Below are 17,190 nucleotides of genomic sequence, written 5' to 3'. Positions count from 1 at the left end.
GATTCTCTCTCCCCCTTCCTCTCTGAAATCAATAAAAATATATTTAAAAAATATATATACGTGTATGTAAAAAGACGGGGGGCGGGGGAGCCGAGAATTCCACGTGCTCGTTGGGGGGCCCGGGCGGAAACTGCCGGGTCGTCGGTAACTCGTCCCTCCCGACCCAGCCCCCACGGGGCGGTCACCGCTGAGCCGGCCGCGCACGCGTCACGGGAGGCAGAACCGGTGGGAATGTTTTACCGCGTGTTCAGCTTTAACACAGGCGAGGCCACCCCCACCAGGAGAGCCCAGCTTCTCCCAGACCTGGTCCTGAAACCAGAAAAAATATATTTGAAAAAAAAGACCATTCGAGCCCCTCCCTCAGGCCGGTGGTGAAATTCAGTGATAACTTCCTGGGACCAGGGTGACCTCAACGCCCTTCAGCATCTCCAGGCCCTGGGGGCTGGCCCTGCCCTCTCTGGGGGCTGCGGTTCTCGGTTGGCGGGGGGGGGGGGGGGGGGGGGGTGTCGGGGGGGGTGGGGGGGTGAGCCACTAGACCCAGCCACACCCACCAGGACCGTCTGAGCCCCTCCCCCTCCTGTGGGACCACCCCCTCCCTGTTCCTGCTCAGGTGGCCTTCCCTGAGCCCCCAAAGCAGCTGACTTCACACTGTGTGTGGGGGGGCTCCTGCCGTGAACCAGCCCCCCGCACGGCCCCCCTGAGCCCCCCTGGCAGCCTCTTGCTCCTCGGCGACTAGCCTCCTCCTAACAGAACCCCGATGGCTCCAGGTGTGAGGAGGCCCCTCCCGGCCCAGGAACCCGGTGAAGGGCTCCCTGCCGTGTGGGCGGCAGGCGCGGTTGGCAGCCACGCCCAGGGGCCCCAACAGGAGGCAGCATCTCGTTCTGCACGTCCCACACGCACGGGCAAGTCCTCCATCCACCGGCTTCATCACACCTGAGACCCGACGGCCCGAGCTGCCGGCAGGAGGCCCGTTTCCCGGCCGGCCTCCACGGGCCCATCTGTGAAATGGGTGTAATCGCTCCGGGACACGGAGTCGTCCAGGAAGTGCTGGGCAGAACGGAGCTGGTGACCCCGAGGGGAGGGTGTGACCCCCACGCAGACCTTCCTGGAAGCCCCTCCATCTGAGGGCAGGGGGCCCGGGTCCAGGCCTCCAGGACGGCCCCCCCGCAGCCCCGCCTGAAGGGCATCAGGGCGCCGGGCCGGAGCGGCCAGGAAGCTGCGAGGTCGTGTCTGTCTGTGGGCGTCACAGGGAGTCCAGCGGGGGCCCCAGCACGGGGGGCTCGTCTGAGCGTTGGGGGCTGCCCTCTGGGACAGGTGGACAGAAGGACAGAAGCACCAGGGACCGGGGGGCAGTGTGGACGCGCTGGGGGTGGTGAAGCTGTGGGCTCTGCTCTCAGGCCGGAGGGAGGCCCGGCCGGCCCATCAGTGGAGCCTCCGTGGCAGGAAGGACGGCATCTCCGTCCCCAGTCCCCACCCGGCCGGCCGTGACGGCGTCTCCTGGACGGACTCCTCCCAGCAGGCAGTGGGGCCGGCGGCGGAGGCTGCAAAGCAGGGGCCGGAGCTCCTGTGTCCACGCGTCAGTGCTGACGGCCAGGGGCCGCCCCTCCGTCCGGGAGGCTGACCTGGGCTCTGCTCAGGGCTGCCAGGCCATCATCCCTGCCCCGTGGCCCTGGGCCGTGACCGTCCGTCTGTCTGTCTGTCCTCTGGCGGCGGCTCTCAGAGCGCCAGGGCCCGGGCCCCTCGCCGCAGGAGGCCCAGCGGGGGCAGCAGCGCGGTGGCCAGCAGGGAGCCCGCGGGCCCGGGCGGGCGGGCGGCCAGCGAGCTGCAGGCGCACACCTGGTAGCCGTCCTCCGCGTGGCTGCGGTCGTGCTGGCCGGGCGGGGCGTGGGCCCCCGCCTCTCCCTCCGTGCCCGCGCCCCCGCCCTCGGGGTCGGCCTGTGGGTCTCTGCAGACCAGCCAGTCCCGGGCCGTGGACTGCGGGTAGCCGGGCGCCACGGCCAGCTCGCTGTCCGGCACCTTCCAGTACTCCCTGCCGCGGAAGAAGTAGGCGGCCCCTGGGGGGAGAGGGAGGCGCTGAGCTCCTGGCTGCTCAGGGTGTCGGGATGCAGGCCGGACAGCGGGGCCGGGGCCGGGGCAGGGGCAGGGGCAGGGCTGCGAGGCCACAGGGAGGTGGGATGGCCTCGGGGTCAGGCCAGCCCCTGGGCAGCAGCCTCACAGGCCCCAGGAAGCGCCAGGGGCTGCGGCCAACAGGGGGATGGATGAGACGCCTGGTTTCTACGGGACATTGTGCCGCCAGGTCAGGGAGGGACGAGGGCGCAGGACAGGCACCGGCTGGCCACCTCGCGGCAGGTGAGGGGCCCCTGGAGGGTCAGCAGCACCCCAGGTCCCCCTTCTCGATCCCAGGCTGCACCCGCCCGCGCCCCCCGGGCTCACCATCGGACCAGCGCATGGCGTCGTCCAGCGTGCTGGGGACACCCCTCCACGGGGGGCTGCGGGCCGGGTGGCCGGGGTCCATGCGCCGCGTGAGCTCATCGTAGCGCCAGTACAGCTGGTCCTTAAAGAAATAAGTCTTGTCACTGTGGGCCCAGGAGAAGGCAGCGTCGACGCCGCCCGGCGGGAGGCCGAAGTCGGAGACGGGCCGGGGGAAGCCTTCCTCCACGTGCGTGTCCTGGAACACCCAGTATCTGTCTCCTGGGGAGAGAGGGGGGGGCTCAGCCCACCGAAGACGGGGCTCCCGCCCTGGCTGCCCCCCCCCGGCACCGGTGACCGCCCCCCCACCCCCCGCAGTGCCCACCAGTGCTCACGAGTGTTTGCTGAGCACCTACTACGGGCCCACGCCCCTGCCCTGTGCCAGACACCTGCCCCTGCCTCACACCTGTTTGGGCCTCACACCTGTTTGTGCCTCACACCTGCCCCTGCCTGGCGCCTGCCTCTGCCTGGCACCTGTCCCTGCCTCGCACCTGCCCCTGCCTCACACCTGTCCCTGCCTCACACCTGCCCCTGCCTGGCGCCTGCCCCTGCGTGGCACCTGCCCCTGCCTCGCACCTGCCCCTGCCTCGCACCTGCCCCTGCCTCACACCTGTCCCTGCCTCACACCTGCCCCTGCCTGACACCTGCCCCTGCCTGACACCTGTTTGGGCCTCACACCTGCCCCTGCCCCACACCTGTCCCTGCCTCACACCTGCCCCTGCCTGGCGCCTGCCCCTGCCTGGCACCTGCCCCTGCCTCGCACCTGCCCCTGCCTCGCACCTGCCCCTGCCTCACACCTGTCCCTGCCTCACACCTGCCCCTGCCTGGCACCTGCCCCTGCCTCGCACCTGCCCCTGCCTCGCACCTGCCCCTGCCTCACACCTGTCCCTGCCTCACACCTGCCCCTGCCTGGCACCTGCCCCTGCCTCGCACCTGCCCCTGCCTCGCACCTGCCCCTGCCTCACACCTGTCCCTGCCTCACACCTGCCCCTGCCTCACACCTGCCCCTGCCTGACACCTGTTTGGGCCTCACACCTGCCCCTGCCCCACACCTGCCCCTGCCTCACACCTGTTTGTGTCTCACACCTGCCCCTGCCTGGCACCTGCCCCTGCCTCACACCTGTTTGGGCCCCACACCTGCCCCTGCCTCACACCTGTTTGTGTCTCACACCTGCCCCTGCCTCACACCTGTTTGTGTCTCACACCTGCCCCTGCCTGGCACCTGTTTGTGCCTCACACCTGCCCCTGCCCAACACCTGCCCCTGCCCAACACCTGTTTGGGCCCCACACCTGCCCCTGCCTGGCACCTGTTTGGGCCGGCACCGGGTCCTTCCACTTGGCAGCAGCCCGAGCGCCAGTTCTGAGGAGGCAGCCACGTTACGGGCTGAGTCCCGGCCCGAGAGGCCCTGGATCTGCTCTGCCTCCTCGGCTCCCGCGAGAGGCGGGCTGGGAGCAGCTGAGTGCGGAGACCGGACAGGCTGCCGGTCGGGGTCCAGGCGGGCGTGCGCGTGCACCCGTCGGACGTTGGCACAAGCAGATGCCGCCCCCCCCGCCCCCCCGGGCTGCGCGTCCCCAGGTTACACTGCGGGAGGCGGTCCAGGAGGCTCGGGCGCACCCTGGACTCGGTCTGCCCAGAAGGCGGGCGGGAACGTGAGGCCGAGGGGGGTGGGGGACGGCACGCGCTCCCCACTGGGGTGGGCGGGGGGCAGTACCAAGCCTGCTGTTCGCGGGAAGAGCAGCAACACACGTAGAAACGCTTTGCTGCCCTAGCTGGTGTGGCTCAGTGGATACAGCGTCGGCCTGGACTGAGGGGTCCCAGGTTCGATTCCAGTCAAGGGCACAGGCCCAGGCTGCAGGGAGCGTGCAGGAGGCAGCCAATCAATGATTCTCTCTCGTCATTGATGTTTCTCTCTCTCTCTCTCCCTCTCCCTTCTTCTCTGAAATCAATAAAAATATTTTTTTAAAAAAGAGACGCTCTGCTGGACGGAGCCCTAGGCGAGGTTTCACCGGAGGAGACGCAAACGGCTTGAAAAGAGGCTCAGCCTCCGTGATCGTGAGAAACGCACAGCAAAGCCACAGGCCGGCCGTGAGGCCCAGCGGGTCGGGCACCACAGGCCACGGCTCCATTCGGGGTCAGGGCGCAGGCCCAGGCGCGGCTCCATCCCTGGTCGGGGGTGGGGGTGCAGGAGGCAGCCAATCAGTGCTTCTCTATCACATTGATGTTCCTTTCTCTCTCCCTCTCCCTTCCTCTCTCTAAAAATCAATGTTAAAAAAGCCGGCTGACCAGGAGGTCAGGGTTCGATTCCAGGTCAGGGCACAGGCCCGGGTGGGGGCTCCATCCCCAGTGGGGGGCGTGCAGGAGGCAGCTGAGCAGTGATTCTCTCTCATCACGGATGTTTCCCGCCCTCTCTCTGAAATCAACAAAAATATATGTAAAAATTTTTTAATCAATTAAGAAAATCTTGTAAAAGAAAATCCTTTGCAGAGACTGGAAACGGCTGAAGTGCCTGTGAGCGGGGGAGGAGGTGGAGGAGGTGACGGTTCCGCACAGACACGGGGTCAGGGCTGTGAGGCCGGTGGGGGGGCAGCGGGGGGCACAGCTCAGGCCCCGGGGTCACCCTGCCTGACAGTTCAGAGCTGGAGCTGTGGGTGCTTGTGGGGAACCCCCAGTTTTCACAGGTTGAGGAAGAATCGAGTCCAGAAGGTGCTGCTATGACTGTGACCAACCCTGGGCCCCACACACCACACAGAGGCCAGGCTGGGGAGCCTGTCACCCCAAAATACAGCAGCCTCTGCACACACACACACACACACTGCGTGTGACGGAGGAAGGGCCACAGCCTCAGGCACCTGCTACAGGCCCATCCTGCCTTCTCCCCAAACTGACAGCGTGCCCCCCGGGAGCAGGTGTGGGGGTGCACCTGTCATCCCCGACCAACACCAGGGCCTGGCCATGGTCCCCACGCACTTCCGACCCCTGCGTCCTCGCCCCTCTCCTGGCTCTAGCCTCGTCCCCTCTCCGCACTCGGCTGGACGGTTCCTGCCCCAGGACCTTTGCACGGCTGTTCCCTCTGCCTGGAACACTGTTCCCCCAGGTCAACCTGGAACGAACTTCCTCACCCCTTCTGGCTGCTCTTCCTGGGCCCGCCCTGCCCCCCTAGCCCCCCGACTCTGTACCTGCAGCGCCTCCCAGCGCGGGGCACAGAGCCGGTGCTCAGCAAACACACCGGCAGGCACACACAGGCACGGCTGGTCTCCGCTCCGTGCCCGGAGCAAACCACAGGCTGCCCCCCGTGCCATGCGAGCTCGGGGTGGGGTGCGGGCAGCCGGGGGGCGCCCACCTCTGAAGAAGACGATCTTGTGGTCGATGGTGCGCTCGTACACGGCGTCCACGCCGTCCAGGTGCGGCGGGAGGCCCCGCCAGAAGCGGTGCATCTGCGCCGGCTGCAGCGACACCAGGTGCCGGTCCCGGTTCAGCCGCCAGAAGTACCTGCCTGCGGGGACAGCGGCACAGCTGCGGGGGCCGGCCCCGCCCGGGGCCCCCCCCCCGACTCCCGCCCCGGCGCTGGGCTCCGCGGGGGCTACCTTTGAAGAAGAAAGCCTCGCCGCGGATCTGCGCCACGGCGTCGAAGTGGGCGCTGCACCGGTGAGGCACGTCCTTCCCGGGCCTGCGGACAGAGAGAGCCATGGGCGGGCGCCCCTCCCGCGCCCCCGAGGGCGCCCCCGGCCACGCCTGAGCTCTGGGACCCGCAGCGGTTGCATCAAGAGAGAAAAGCAGCCCGGCCGGCGGGGCTCAGTGGTTGGGCATCGACCTATGAACCTGGAGGTCACAGTTCACTGCCCTGACCGGGTTGTGGGCTCCATCCCCGGCGGGTGGCCTGCAGGAGGCAGCCGGTCAGTGACTCTCATCATCAATGCCTCTCTCAAGGCTCAGTGCACAGAACTGTGCTTTTCTCGGAAGAGCCTGGGGTTCAGGGCGCCCAGCCACTACAGGGGTGGGGGGTGCCTGCAGGGGAGGCGGACTCACACGTACGGGGTGCTGGGCCGGTTGTCAGGGGGCTCCGGCAGGAGGGGGGTCTCCTCGGGCTCGGCCGTGTCCGGCTGTGCCGTGGGGGACACAGACTCCCGCACACCTGTGGAGACAGGGTGGCCGCATGGAACCCAGTGCGCCCGCCTCCCTCAAGCCCCAGCCCGCTTCCCGGAACCCGGGGTGGCCCCAAGGCCGCCGGGCAGACGGGCTGGCGCGTGCCCCGGGGTCAGCACCGGCTATGGCCCGCTGCACGGGGCGGGGACGCCCGTGGCCGCACTGCACTGTGGGTGTGTCCACGTCGGATTGTGCACTTTAAAGTGGTGACTGTGCCCGGCCGGCGAGGCTCAGTGGTTGTGCGTCGACCTATGACCCAGGAGGTCCGGGTTCGATTCCCGGTCGGGGCACAGGCCCGGGTTGCGGGCTCCATCCCCAATGGGGGGCTGCAGGAGGCAGAGGATCCATGGCTCTCTCTCATCATTGATTTTCTCTCTCTCTCCTCTCCCTAAATTAAAAAAGAAAGTTTAACGGTAAATTTTACAATAAAATAACGCAGATGCCAGAGGGCGGTGGGTGTGGGGAGAACACCAGGGAGGTGGCCTGGGGGGCGGACAGGGATTTCACCACGGCTGGGCCTCCTTCCGCTGCACTTCCCAGGCGTCCCCAGCAGAGGGCGCCTTGCGGCCGGCTCTGGGCCGGCCTGGCTGTGGCTCCTCCCCAGGTGGTCACTGGGCCTCAGCTGCCCCCCCTACTCCACACCGAGTGCTGTGCCCGCCCGGCACCACCACGCCAGCGGTCACACCTGAGACCACCTGGGGCCTGGACGCGGAACCCTGACCGGGCTCTAAGCTCCGGGGTGAGTCTGGGATGGCGTCCGCTTGTTCCACACGGGTACGTGCCAGGCAGGTGCTAGAACTCCTGCGGGCTCTGCACTCAGGGGCTCCCGGCCTCTGTCCCCGTCCTCGGGGCGCCCGCGCTGGCTCTCGGGGGGGGGGGGCACTCACCGTACAGCTGCCAGGCGCGCACCCGGTCCGCGTAGGGGAGCCCGTAGTGCAGCGGGTCACCCACCGGGCCCTGGTAGTAGGGCTGCATGATGGATTGCGTGGCCGCCACGTGGCTCAGCCCGATGGCGTGGCCAAACTCGTGCACGGCCACCGCGAACAGGTCCATGCCGTGGGCGTCTGGGGACACGGGGAAGAGTGAGCCACGGGGGACGGCGAGCCATGGACGTGGCCGCAGGGATGGGGAGGTGCATGCCTACGGGCCGGGTATTGGGGGTTGACTTTCTGGGCCCCAGGGTGCAGGGACCGGCGTAGGACTCCTGTGCCCCACGGGCCAGGACCCTCGTCAGGCCTGTGTGTGGAGGAACCCCACGTGGCCTCTCCTCCCCACCCGCACCCACACCTCCTGGGAGATGAGACCGGGCGAGGACACGGAGCCCCAGGTCCGCACACCCAGCCCAGCCCGGCCGCCCGGCGGGGTCCCTGCCCGCGATGGGGTGAGTCGCCCTGAACTGGAACTGCCCAGCTGTTCCCGTGCCCGGGGTCTGGACGCTTCACAGGGTCGGTGTGGCTTCCTGCAACCTCCGGGGTCCATGGGGGCCCCCGGGTGATATGGGGTCCCCGGGGCTCAGCCCCACGCACGCACCTGAGGACCGGAAGGTCCAGGCCTCGTCGTCGTCGAAGTGGGCGTCCCCCGCGGTGTGGTGGTCGCCGGGGAGGAAGGCGTGGGCCACGGTGCCGCCGGGGCCGTCGAAGGGGTAGCGGTCGTTGTGGTCGGCCGTGGAGAAGTCGATCTGGATGTCGGCCGCGCTGCCCGCCACCTCGTGGAAGTTCAGGGGCGTGATGTCGCCCCAGGCCTTGAGGGCGTAGTGCATGAGCGCACGCACCGTGTCGCGGCCCAGGGGCGAGTCCCGCGGGAACGTGCGGACCCTGGGGCGGGCGGGGTCAGAGCCAGGGGTCACGGGGACAGGCCGAGCCCCCACCAGGCTGCAGTGCGCTCCCAGGGACGCCCTGCCGCGGGGGTGGGTGTCGGGACCCTATTTGGAAATGGGGTTTGATGGTAGGGAGTGGCTCCGTGGTTGAGCGTGGACCCACGAACCAGGAAGGACAGTTGGGCACAGGCCCGGGTTGTGGGCTCGATCCCCAGTGCGGGGCGTGCAGGAGGCAGCCGACCCGTGATTCTCTCTCACCATGGATGTTTCTCTCTCTCTCTCCCTCCCTCCCTCTCCCGTCCTCTCTGAAATCAACAAGAATATATTTTACAAAATAAAGGTAGGGATTAAGATGAGACCATCCTGGACGTCACCCGCTAAAGCCATGGAGAGCGTCCCCGAGGGGAAAGGACACACAGAGAGCACGGGCGGGGGCCTCTGAGGACAGGGCAGGGCCGGCAGTGACCGGCGGCGGACTCCCGCTCAGGGTCTGGGAGGAGCCAGCCCTGTGACCCTGGATCTCCGACTTCTGGCCCCAGAACCGAGGACGAGCCCGCACGGCTGGAGCCCCGAGGGGCGGGTGCTCAGCAGGCCCCCAGCACCAGGGCCGGGGCAGGCAGGGGAGCCCCTCACCCACCTCCACGAAAGGTTCCTCTTGCTCCACTTGGTCGGGGCCGGAGCCTGGCGCCTCCTCCGAGCCGTGGCCGGGAGGTCGGGCAGGGAGCAGCGCGGGGTTCTCATCCGCGCCCGGGTGGCCGGGTCTGCAGGGGGGAGGGGCGCAGGGTCAGGAGCCGGCCCAGCTCAGCCCTGCCCGGTCCTCACAGCACATCTGGTGGGGACGGGGTGACTAACTCAGGGCCAGCCCTGACGGGGGTCTTTACAAAATTGGAATTGGGCCTGGCCGGCGGGTCTCAGGGGATGTGAACCAGGAGGTCAGGGTTTGGTTCCGGTCAGGGCACATGCCCGCATTACAGGCTCCATCCCCAGTGGGGGGCGTGCAGGAGGCAGCTGACCCATGATCCCCACTCATCATGGATGTTTCTCTCTCTCTCCCTTCCTCTCTGAAATAAAAATATTTTTTAAAAAGTGGGGTACTCGCTAACCCCCCACCCCCAGATTTCTGGTTCCTCTTGGAAAGCTGGGCATTTGGGCAACACCGGCTGGTACCCCACAGGCAGGAATCAGGCAGAGAGTGTGGAGCCGGGTCTGCGTGTGGCTGTGCCCACCCCTGGGGGGAGGTGAGGGTGACAGAGGGGCTCCCACGTGGGTTCCTAACCCCACCCCCCGGCAGGCGGGGGGCACAGGGAGGAGGGAGTGGGGGACACCAGGCCCCCAGCTCGGGCTCGGACTGACCCAGGACCCCGGTGGCCTCCAGGCCCGCGAAGCGCTGCATGGCAGCCACGGCCTTGCTCAGCTCCTCCTGCGTCTGCAGCTGCCCGGTGGCGGGGTCCGCGGGGGGCAGGTACCCGAACCTGCTCAGCCACTCCTGGGGCGGAGAGCGAGGGAGGGGTGGGTGAGGGCCCCGGGTGGGGTGGGGGCTCCCCGCCTCGCCAGCCCAGCCCAGCCCCCCTTTACCCACGAGGCCCCTCTGGCCCCTCCCTCAGCTCCCACAGGCAGGGGGAGCTGTGTCCCCACACACTCCTGCCCCCCTCCCTCCCCAGGAGGCGACGTGCGGGCGGTGGGGGGCGCCTAAGACAATCACATTTTAAAAGTCATGAGCCCTGGCTGGGTGCTCAGTGGTTAGAGCATCGGCCCTGGGACGGAAGGGCTGTGGGTTCGATTCCGGTCGAGGGCGTGTACCTAGCTGCAGGCTCAGCCCCAGCCTGGTCAGGGCCCATGGGGCAGGCAACCCATCGATGCGTCTCTCTCTGTCTCTCCCCCTCCCTTCCACTCTCTCTAAAGATCAATGGGAAAAATATATCGGGTGAGGATGAACAAAAATAAATAAAATGAATTAAAAAGGGCTGTCAAAGGAGCCAGACTCAGGGCCTGTGGACTTGGGGGGCAGCCGCCTGGACCGAGGTCTGCAGCCCACACGGAGCCCGCTCTGGTCCTGAGCAGATCGGAGGGGGGAGGGGGGTCTGCACAGAACACGGACCCCCCCCCACCCCGTCCCCCATGAGTAGCTGGGGAGGGACAGTCAGCCCCGCGGAGCAGGGAGGGGGCCGCCGGGACGGGGCGTCTAAAACAGCGCCCCACCCTGCGCCCCCCACCCTGCGCGCCCCCTCCTTGCCAGCCCCCCACCCTGCGCGCCCATCCTGCGCCCCCACCCTGCGCGCCCCCTCCTTGCAGCGCATCCCAGTCCGGGACGCAGGAAGGTGCCCGTGGCCGGGGTTTCTCTCCTCGCAGTTAACACACTTGAAACGTCAGAGGAGGCCCCGGGGGAGGGGGGCTGACCGGGAGGCGGGAGCCGCCCCCAAGCTCTGTGCCTGCGGGGGCGACGGTGCCCAACCCCCCGGTCCCGAAGCCAAGGCCGCCCCGCCCCCAGCCAGGCCCCGCCCCCAGACATGACCACGCCCCCAGGCAGGCCCCGCCCCCAACACCTAGGAGCCCGCGAGGTTGGGTTGGTCGGCGAGTCACGTCGTCTCATGGGGGGGGGGGCGCCCCCTCCCGTGCACCCACCCGATCTCCCCGCCCGGTCGCCAAGGCACCCACACGCCCGTCTCCAGGGCAACAGGCTGCACTGAGGAGGGTGGCAGAACCTTCCAGAAGGCGGAGGGGGCAGGGCCCTTGGTGGCCAACCCCGTGCCTCCCGCACCCCCAGGGCCTCGGGGACGCTCCACGGCCCCTCCCCCGCCGAGCGGGTGGACAGACGGGGGTACTGAGGCCGGGCAGGGGCGCCCTGATCGCACCCCCAGACGCGGCCCCCAGCCTTCCCGCACCCCGGGTTTGTATCTGTCACCGCCGCGCGCCCCCTCAACTCCCAGTGACGTCAGTCCATTTCTGGGGGTGCAGCCGCCACCCCAGAGGCGCTTGGGACCCCTCACCGCGCCTGCCCGCCCGGGGCCCTCGGGCCAGGCACCTGCCGGGCCTGTATCACCGCTGGGGCTGCTGGGAAACAAGAAGCGCCGCCGGGCGCCCTACTGTGCGCGGGTCCCGGGCAGCTCTCCCCTCCGCGGAAGCCGCTGTGGTCACCGGGCAGGGGAGGCGCGGGGGAGCCGAGCTGCAGGCAGGGGGCGCGGGGCCACAATGAAGCCGCTGCCGCTCCTGCTGCCCCGTGCCCGCGGGGCACACCCGGTCCCCACGAGGTGCTGTGGCCGCCCGGCCCGGGTTTGGCGGCTCCGTGGGGACCGATGGCTGGACTGTCCCCCCCCCCGCCCCCCGGCCCCCATTCCATCGCTAAGTGGACCCACCAGCCTCCTGGTGTGATGAGCATTGGCCCATTGCACAGACGAGGAAACTGAGGCCCAGAGGTGGCTGCGGACGTGGTTGAGCCCCCGCCCCCCCAACAACAGTAACTACAGCCCGGCTGGTGTGGCTCAGTGGTTGAGCATCGACCTATGAACCAGGAGGTCAGGGTTCGATTCCCGCTCAGGACACAGGCCCGGGTTGCGGGCTCCATCCCCAGTGCGGGGCGGTCAGGAGGCAGCCGACCCATGATTCTCCCTCATCATTGATGTTTCTCTCTCTCCCTCTCCCTTCCTCTCAGAAACCAATAAAAATATATTCATAAAATAAAACAAACAAAATAAACTAACCGCAGCTGAGCCCGGCCAGCACCTGCTCCGTGTCCGCTCTGCACCCGACGGGGTGACCGGCACCTCCACTTACAGCTGAGGAAACCGGGGCCCAGGTCCCCCCTCGCTGCATCGACGCAGCCTTGCCGAGAGCTCACGGAGGCAGGCACCGGGGTGACAGCAAAGACCCGGAGACGCCCCGCCGTCCGAGGGAGGCGCCCACACTGAGAGACGGGAGCGATGGCCTCACAGACGAAGACGAGGACGAGGGGCCCGGACAACAAGGTGGTCAGACACTGTCCGTGCACCGACCTGCCTCAGGCTCACCCCACCCCCGGGGAAGGCTGCGAGGCCACAGGGCTGCGTGTCTGTGGCGTGTGCGTGTGCCTGGCACCCGGCAGGCTGAAGAGCCGCTGAGTTAACCTATGAGGTGGGCGCCGCTATCCCCACTTCGCAGAGGAGGAAACCGGGTGCTGAGAGGTCAGGACACTCGCCCATGGTCACGCAGGGAGCCTGGGCCGCCTGGCCTCAGGCCGATTCCCGTAACCGCTGTGCTACGGCCGGAGTCGAGGGCCTCTCACTCAGCTGGTGCTCGGGGATGACCCGAGGGATGGGAAGCAGCTGGCCGGGGCCCAGTGGCTCGTGCAAAGGCCCTGAGGCAGGACCGGCCTGGGAAGCTCCCGGACAGGGACCTGGACCGAGGGGCGGGCAGAGGGAGGGAGGGACCTGAGGAGCAGGTGCCTGTCTGATCCTGTCCGCACCATCTCACCCGGAGAGCAGCCCAGAGGCTGTCAGCAAGGGTGACAGACGCATCACCTTTCACCCGCCTGCAGCGCTGGCAGCCCAGATCGCCCTTAGCGAGGAGGCAAAAACTCAGGGATGCTGGAACGCCCCGGCAGTGCCTGCAGATGGCGCTGTGTCTCAGAACACTGCGGAACCCCAAATCCTCTCAGCCTTTCCCATTTGCCTCCCCCGACCCCCCACCTGCCAGATGCTGCCATGAGCCATTAGGGCATCACCCAGTTCGCGCCCCGCCTCCCCTGTCCTGTTCTCATGGCCCCATTGTCCAGATGAGCAGACTGAGGCCAGCACGTAGGTCACAGGCCGCTGAGCAGCAGCCTGGGGCCCACACGGATGAAAGGGGATCATCGGGCGCCCTCCCGGCTCAACCGCAGGCGTCCAGCTCGGTCCTCCCCAGGCCCCACGGGCTCCCACACCAAAGCCCACAACGGGCTCTCAGTCCCCCAGCGCTGGCAGCCAGCCCAGAGCCTGAACTCGCTTGGAGAGCCGGCTGGGGGTCTCAGGAGTCGCCCACCATTTGCATGCAAGCTCCCTGGGGTGTGGGGGAGGGGCCTTGGATTCCCCTGCCCTCCCTTCCCCTCCCCTCCCCTCTCCTCTCCATTAACCCTTCCCTGTGCCCTGGCTCCCGATGGAGGGAATATGGCCAATTTCTTGGCTGCAGCTGCCAGACATATACCTGGCCCCCTGCCAGGCCTATGACTCCATCCTCAGCCCCCACGGGGTCCACGGCTCTTGGGGGTGCTGGGTCCAGAGGCCAGGGTGACTGACCCCCTGCCACCCCCCCACCCCGTGCCGGCCCCGGGAGGGGGACAGGGTGCTCCCAGCGAGGACCTGGCTGCCACTTCCCTTCACCCCCACCTCCCCCCGTCCTGCTCAGCCCCTGGCAGCCCCCGGCCACTGAGGGTGCTGCCCGTCCCCGCCACCCTCACGCACAGTCTCAGCCACAGACCCCCATCCCCCATCTGGGCGTCAGGCAGCAAACGTTCCGCCAACAGGCCATGCGGTGCGAGGCCACAGGCAACAGAGGCTGCAGCCAGGAGTAGACACTCTGGAGCAGGGGTTCTCAACCTCCCTCACGCCGCGACCCTTGAACACAGCTCCTCATGTTGTGGGGACCCCCAACCATACAATTATTTTCGTTGCTACTTCATCACTGTAATGTTGCTACTGTTAGGAATCGTCATGTAAATATCTGATATGCAGGATGCATTTTCATTGTTACAAATTGAACATCATTAAAGCATAGTGATTCATCACAAAAACAATATGTAATTATAGATGTTTTCCGATGGGCTTAGGCGACCCCTGTGAAAGGGTCGTTCGACCCCCAAAGGAGTCGCGACCCACAGGTGGAGAACCGCTGCTCTAGAGGCACGTGGGGAACCTGCCGGCTCGCCTGGGCCCCAGCCGGCTGCAGGGCGTGACACCGTGCAGTGAGCTGCGGCCGGGCAGACGGAGACACGGACGTCCTGGACAGACGGCACAGTGTGGACGGAGGCACACAGGTGGGCAGCAGGTGGCCACCCTCGGACACGAGGGGCTGAGGGTGGTTCCGGGGCCCAGGCCCTTGGGGAAGGATCCCGGGGACACGGGGAGAGGGGGAGCCTTGGGGCCCGGCGTGGGCATCACCAACCCAGAAAGGAGGAAATCCTGGGGCCCAGGAGGGCACAGCCGGCCGCCAGCACCCATCAGCGCGGGCGCAGCGGCCTCAGTCCAGCTAAAGCCGAGGCTGGGCTGGGGGAGCCCCACTGCCTGGCCACCGTCTGGGTGACGCCGGGTGGCACTTACAAAGGGGCCCTTCTCCTGACTGGCGGCCGCAGACCTGAGCATCCAGCCAGCCCCCCGCCCCTGGTCTGAAGAGGGCGCGGGAGGGAACCCCCACTCCCCATAAATCCCGGTGTCTCCCTCTGGGCTCAGGCTGGGATGCGCCATTCCCCAGATGGCCACCAGAGGGCGCCCCGTGTCCACAAACCCGGGGCAAGAGGCAGGCAGGCCGGCTTCTCCCACACCAGGCGGGCGGGTGGGCTCCCTGGGGTGGGGGCTCCCCCAGCAAGGGCAGCGTCCTCTGCTCTCTCTCCCCAGGGCCAGGCGCCAGGGCCCTGCAGTCTCTGGGCTCGAGGCTGGGGAGCCATGTCCTCTCCCCCGCCCCACCCCCACCCCCCACCCCCGCCCAGCACATCCGGGTGACCCCTGGGTGCTGGAGAGAGCCCCTGGGAGCAGGGGGAGGAGGCGCACCCAGGCCGGGGCTGGGAGGAAGGTGCCTGACCGCTCGCTCCCTCCCCGGGCGCCCAGGGTAAACTTCGGAGCTGCACTGGGTCTGAGGGACGAACTTGGCTGGACCGGAGCCCCATCCCCTGACCGTGGCCCCCAGGAGCCTTGCAGGCTGGGCTGTACGGTCACAGCCCAGAGGGGAAACGGGATGTCCCCAGAGTGTGCACCCCAGGAGGGCGGACCGGGGAACCCCCCAGCCCTAAAGAGCGGGGAGGAGGTGGGGTGAAGGTGCCCGATCTCAGAGGCAGGGTGGTTGGGAGACCCCAGCTCCTGGCTGCACCCCTTCGGGTGGCTCAGAGGCTGGGCAGCCAGGCAGGGTGCCCAGAGCCTGCTCATCATCCGGAACCTGTGGCCAAGTCCTGCCGAGTACGGGGTGCAGATGACACCCAAATGCACCCCCCTCCCACCCGAAATCCACCTGGAGCTCCCGAATGCCGTGGGAGAGGGGCCGCCAGCACCCCTGCAGGAGGCTGCCCGCCGTGGGGCCAAGGGTCCTGGCGCAGGGAGGGCAGCTGCGGGGCGGGCACCTCAGAAAGGACCTGCTTCATGCATCAGCGCCCTGGCCTGGCCTCCCGAGGAGCCGGGGGTGGCAGACACATCAGTCCGATCTCAATCTCCCAGGTGCAGAGGAGGCTCCAAGCCTGGAGGGCTGCACGGGGGAGGGGGTGTGTTGAGAGGCCACGGCCGCCGCCTCCAGTGCGGCTCCCAAGCCAGTGGGACAGCTGGTGTTGCAGGACGTGGGCGCTGGGGAAGGCGGTGGGGCTGCAGGCGAGCCTGGGACCGGCAGGGGGACCCCATCGCGCTCAGGGCAGGGCCGTGGGGGCGGCAGAGCCAGGCTGGGCGCCCTAACAGTGCAAGTGGGGGTGGCGCAGGGCCAAGAGCATTCCCGGTGCGGGGATGGGGCCGGCTTCTGGCTCCCCAACCCTCCACCGAGCCAACTCGAGAACCGCCGGCGTCCCGGGCGCCCACACTCCGCAGCCCCGGCCTCTCCTCGGGTGTGGGTGTGCGCCCCTCTCCCGCCCTTCCCGGAACACGCGCGGGGCGCACTGCTCCCCGGGCTGCGACGCCTGTGCCCCCCGCCTGGGACCCCCCCCTTTCCGGTCCGCTCCAAGCCGGGGATGGGGCTCGGGCCAGGCGACCCCCGCTCCCCTCCCTCCGCGGGCTCCTGCGGCTGCAGCGCGCTCCGAGCACACGGGGCGGGGAGGGGACCGGCGCCTGTTCCCAGACCCGGTGCGCGCGCGTCCCGCACTCAGCCCGCGCCGCCGAGGCTTTGCTGCCCGGGAAGTGGGTCCAGGGCGCACGATGGTCAGCCCGCCCGGGAGCGCCGCGCGGCTGCGCACTCACCACCTCCAAGCTGAGGTCCTCGGCGCGGGGAGCGGGCGCGGTGCGGCCCCCGCAGGCCGCCAGCACCAGCAGCACCAGCGGCAGCGGCGGCGGGACCTGCGTCCGGGGGCGCGGCGGCCCGGGCATCGCGATCGCAGGGCGGGCGGGCGGCGTGGAGGTCCCCGCGCCCCGCGTCCCGAGTGCCCCGCGCGCCGCTCCCGGCCGACTGAGCGGCCCAGCGGAGGGGCGGGGGGCGGGGCATGCTAATATATGCTAATGTTGTCGCCCGGGCGCCCCGCCCACATCCTTAAAGGGCCCGCGCCTCGCGTCCCGCTGCCCGTGGGGATGTTCGGAGCCCCCGCGCCCGCCACGAGTCCCCCAGGGGCGGGGCTGCGGCGCCCGAAGGAAGGAGTTTGCCTGGTGCCCCCACCCGGTCCCGTGCGCGTGGGCGCGGAATCCGGGGTCCGGGCCACCCCTTCCCCAGGAGACCCCGGCTCCACTCCTGACCCCGCGCGACAGCCGTACGCCTAGCGACCGCGAGGTGGCGCCCCTGCACCGCAGTGGAAGGGGCTGGAGGTGGGTGGCGGGAGCGGTGGGGTCGGGGTCGGGGCTGGGGCTGGAGGCTGAGGCCCTGAGGGGCTGAGGTGAGCGAGGGAGGGGAGGGGGGCCGGGTGGAAGTTTGGGGGCGG

The 17,190-nt window shown here is 68.7% G+C and overlaps 1 protein-coding gene across 3 annotated transcripts; it reads right to left on the bottom strand.

Moving 5' to 3' along the window:
- Positions 1-539: 539 nt before the first annotated feature.
- On the bottom strand, positions 540-16,726 carry MMP17 (matrix metallopeptidase 17). Of its 3 annotated transcripts, XR_009450067.1 has the most exons (11): positions 16,523-16,726; positions 9,783-9,915; positions 9,067-9,190; positions 8,144-8,427; positions 7,501-7,677; positions 6,497-6,602; positions 6,055-6,137; positions 5,811-5,963; positions 2,434-2,691; positions 1,475-2,054; positions 540-1,392 (listed from the first exon to the last, which is right to left on the bottom strand). XR_009450067.1 is itself a non-coding variant. In XM_059676077.1 (10 exons), the coding sequence occupies exons 1-10, from the start codon at positions 16,646-16,648 to the stop codon at positions 1,717-1,719; spliced, it is 1,782 nt and encodes a 593-aa protein (XP_059532060.1). In that variant the 5' UTR covers positions 16,649-16,726; the 3' UTR covers positions 540-1,716. The 3 variants fall into 3 exon arrangements, 2 of the variants coding, with proteins under 2 accessions (XP_059532060.1, XP_059532061.1); XM_059676077.1 differs by having other exon boundaries at positions 540-2,054; XM_059676078.1 differs by having other exon boundaries at positions 540-2,054; positions 6,503-6,602.
- Between the last annotated feature and the right edge of the window lie 464 nt (positions 16,727-17,190).

This window comes from Myotis daubentonii, chromosome 19 (genome assembly GCF_963259705.1).
Source record: "Myotis daubentonii chromosome 19, mMyoDau2.1, whole genome shotgun sequence".
NCBI classification, from domain to species: domain Eukaryota; kingdom Metazoa; phylum Chordata; class Mammalia; order Chiroptera; family Vespertilionidae; genus Myotis; species Myotis daubentonii.
Note: the sequence above shows the minus strand (reverse complement) of the source record. Positions and strands in the feature narration are given on the sequence as shown.

Excerpts from the sequence above, each read along its gene's own strand:
- MMP17 (XM_059676077.1), bottom strand. The coding sequence starts at position 16,648 with ATGCCCGGGCCGCCGCGCCCCCGGACGCAGGTCCCGCCGCCGCTGCCG. Across the intron at positions 7,678-8,143 it reads CTGGACCTTCCGGTCCTCAG|ACGCCCACGGCATGGACCTG; the intron begins GTGCGTGCGTGG and ends CCGTGTCCCCAG. Across the intron at positions 5,964-6,054 it reads CGAGGCTTTCTTCTTCAAAG|GCAGGTACTTCTGGCGGCTG; the intron begins GTAGCCCCCGCG and ends CTGTCCCCGCAG.